We start from the raw sequence: 3783 nt of genomic DNA, 5'->3' as shown, positions 1-3783 counted from the left end.
ACGGTATCTATATCAACGTGTCCGTTGCCGATTCTGTTTCATGATCCTACTAGAATAATCATATGATCATTAAATGGAACCGGCATAGCACATTTCAAATGAAGCAATCGAAGGGAACGCGTCAGCAATACACCTTCAGTCGGCCTGTCGTCTGGCTGACTGCTGTCCAATTTTGCCGTGTGTGGGCAGACTTTGGACTGACGATATGACAAAGGCCTAAACCAAAGGCCTAAACCTTAAATAAAATTAGTTTGCAGTTTCGAAGGATTGGGGCACTGCATGTGTGTGGAGTAAAGCCAGTTGTACCTAAGGGATGTGCGGCCGTGGTGAAAGATCCTTTTCGACTGAATTCATTGAACTCTATAGAGCACAGCCTTCACTATGGAACAACAAGACCCATGAGTATTCAGACAGGAACAGAAGAGCAGTTGCTTATGACATTTTAGTGAAGAAGTTAAAAGAGAAAGACGAGTCTGCCAACAAGGACACGGTGTCCAAGAAAATCAACAGCTTAGGTTCAGCTTTTCGCAAAGAATTTAAGAAGGTACAGAGACTGCAGAAATTGGGAGCAAGTTCAGAAAATGTATACCAACCAACTTTGTGGTATTTTGATTTAATGATGTTCCTTAAGGATAATGAAAAAGAGACGTTAAGTAATATTGAAGAGGTATGTGAAATAGACAATGGAACAATTTTGTTTAATGTAGATGAATATATCTATCCAATTGTCATACCCATTAATTATCTTATATATCACAAGACGGTTATTCTAGTCTTTATTTTCAAGCTCACGATAAGATTGCGAGAAAGGGTAGATAGATAGATGAAGAGATAAATAAGTAAGGACATATAACCCCTTTTTTTTTTTTTTAAAGGCAATGCCAAGACCATATGTGTCTGCATTTGAAAACAAGCGCCTCGTATTGGTTAATTAAACCCACTGCCAGGCGTATGGATGTCAGTGGGGAAAAACTCATACAATGCCATTTGAAAGCTAGCAAGAGCCTCAAGAAATTGCGCTGCTCAGTAATAGAAATAATTAAGAAACAATAATGATACATAATCATGAAAATAATAACCATCATAGACAAGAAAGGGATTATTTTTTTGCTCAATACTCCTCTCATGGTTGTGGTAGTTGTTTAGATGATATACCTCTGAAAGCATGTGTTCGGATCACTCATGTAATGTACTTAATAATAAAACAAATTGGAAGGATTGTAATGCGATTGTATTGTAATTGTAATGCGCTTAATAATAAAACATATTATAAGGACTGATACTGGGAATTAGCCCAAGAGATCAGGTGAGGGCAACACGGATCAGAGAACAGGCCAAAGTGAAAGATATACTTAAGAGCTTTATAAAGAAATGATAGTGGGCAGGTCACAACTGTTGGATGGCAGACGGACAAAGAAAGTAACAGACGAGATATTAGGATACAGAATAATTGGAAACGGAGAGCGCAAAATCGGAAATTTGGAAAAGATTGAGAGAGGCAGTGGGATGTTACGGACTCATGTCGGTTACACACTTACACTTACATGCATTGGCATTTTCTGAGCATTGTGGTATGCTCTTGACATTAAATTATTTTTTGTCAATCAATCAGTCCAAATTTCTATAGAACTCTCTCTTTATTCTTTTATATCGTAGTAGGTGAAAGCTCACTGCTCACTGAGCTGGGTGAAAAATAAATATCTAACTTGTGTAGATGGTAAGTTAATTTCTCAAAGATATAAAAACGAACATGATCTGTGATGGTGTCAACTGTCTCCCGAGAGAGAGAGAGAGAGAGAGAGAGAGAGAGAGAGAGAGAGAGAGAGAGAGAGAGAGAGAGAGAGAGAGAGAGAGAGAGAGAGAGGGAGGGAGGGAGGGAGGGGGGCGTGGGAGAGAAAGAGAGATAATTGAAAGGTTTTAAGAAAATGCAGAGACAAAGAGAGATGTAGAGAAGTGGTGGAAGGGGTTAAGAGAAAATATGGCAAAAGTAAATCAAGATTTACATTGCTCCTGAAAATGAAAGCTAAGGAAAAGCAGTTATTAAATTCCTTATCAAGATTTTTTTTTTTTTTTTTTTTTTTTTTTTTTACTCGCAAACCATTTTCAAGAGGACTGTACTTACACAAATCCTGTAGTACGCTAAAGTAATCTTTAAAATAATTTATTTTTCCAATTAATAAAGGAAACATCGGTATGGTACACGTACATAAATATTCCCAGAAGAGGCTAACCCATGACTGGCCTTGTTGATGCATCCATTGTGAAAACATCCGTACAAATTAAGTTTTTTTGATTGGTTTTCCGCGAACCATCTTGTGCTTGGTAGTGCATTCAAGCAACCAGGCAGCGCCTTAGAAAGCAGTGACGTCATCAGACCAGTATTCATTGAACTTGGCTTTGTTTCTCAGAGGAGACGGGTGTAGAGACAGAGTGTTAGTGAGTCTTGCAAGACTATGATTATAGATTGTTTCACGCACGTACTTCACGCATGAAACCACACCTGTACCCGCGCGCGCGCCCACAAACACGCACGCACGCCCAGACACACGCACGCATATACATACAAATACACGTATACATATATACATACGCACAAATATACATATACATACACACACACACACACACACACACACACACACACACACACACACACACACACACACACACAGACGCATACACATATACACGCACGTATCCTCCGCCCCCACACACACGCACGCACGCACTCCCCCCCCCACACACACGCATGCACGCACCCCCCCCCCCCCCACACACACACACATGCGCACGCACGCAGTCCAAGACACACGCACACCTTTCCATTTATGCATGTATATCAATTTCAATTCATGTAAATCCCATTTCTTCTCTAGGATCTATCCGTTGGTTTAGAGTTGGGTCCATCGGAAGAAAAGCCCAGTGACCCTGAAACCTCAACTGCAGACAAAACCAACAAAATTCTTGCAAGAAAGCGACTCCGGAATGCCTCAGCGAGAGGAGCAAGCACTGGCCGCCATAATCAGGAAGCTCTCCACGGTTCGAGAGGAAGATGAATTCGACGTCTTCGGGAGGAACGTGGCTTTCAACTTGAGAAAAGTACCCGATGAGGTCCAGCCTTACGTTCAGAAGCTGATAAATGATGTGATTTTTCTTGCTCAGACGGATCGGCTCACCGTCAACACCTGTATTAAGAACGGTTGGGTTTAGTTTGGTTCCATTTGTTACAATGGCTATTCTTGATGTGACATAGTGTCTGTTTCATTTTGCTTCTAAGTTATCCCCTGTGTGCAAGGAATGGCTGGGATTACCATCCACTGGCGGCTAGGGATTCGAACGCAGGTCAGGAAGATTGCTAGACGAGATCGCTACCGCTGCACCACACAGCACACAAGAGATAAAAGGCTGTGAATTAGGCCTTCCAGTAGGATGGGATTGTCACCTACGCAACTCCATCAGGATCGTCACTGTATTGAGATCTAGGTCTTGTATGCATTTATTGACAACTGTGATATTAAAATATTTTGATATTTGTCTATAGTCTTGCAAAAATAAAAAGGTAAGTAAAGAGAGATGGGTGTATAAGCAATAATAAAATATTTTGATATTTGTCTATGGTCTTGCAAAAATAAATAGGTAAGTAAAGAGACATGGGTGTATAAGCAAATAAAAGTAATTTGATATTGTCTGATTTCATTTCCAAGGCATTGGAGTTCGCTAGGTCCATTTTCTCAATGTAGAAACTTATTAAAGTAAAATAGTTTTGAGGAGAGATATTTATGT

The 3783-nt window shown here is 40.3% G+C and overlaps 1 protein-coding gene across 1 annotated transcript; it reads left to right on the top strand.

Moving 5' to 3' along the window:
• Positions 1-234: 234 nt before the first annotated feature.
• Positions 235-3572, top strand: LOC125038850. Its single transcript, XM_047632456.1, has 2 exons — positions 235-667; positions 2877-3572. The coding sequence occupies exons 1-2, from the start codon at positions 314-316 to the stop codon at positions 3054-3056; spliced, it is 534 nt and encodes a 177-aa protein (XP_047488412.1). The 5' UTR covers positions 235-313; the 3' UTR covers positions 3057-3572.
• The last annotated feature ends 211 nt before the right edge of the window (positions 3573-3783 follow it).

The sequence above is a fragment of the Penaeus chinensis genome, chromosome 26 (assembly GCF_019202785.1).
Source record: "Penaeus chinensis breed Huanghai No. 1 chromosome 26, ASM1920278v2, whole genome shotgun sequence".
NCBI lineage: Eukaryota > Metazoa > Arthropoda > Malacostraca > Decapoda > Penaeidae > Penaeus > Penaeus chinensis.
The sequence above is the reverse complement of the archived record's forward strand: the minus strand, read 5'-3'. Positions and strand labels throughout refer to the sequence as shown.

What these genes read in the sequence shown, in the direction of transcription:
- LOC125038850 (XM_047632456.1), top strand. Translation starts at nt 314, where the DNA reads ATGTGCGGCCGTGGTGAAAGATCCTTTTCGACTGAATTCATTGAACTC. An exon ending in CGTTAAGTAATATTGAAGAG is followed by an intron (nt 668 to 2,876) that starts GTATGTGAAATA and finishes TTTCTTCTCTAG; the next exon opens with GATCTATCCGTTGGTTTAGA.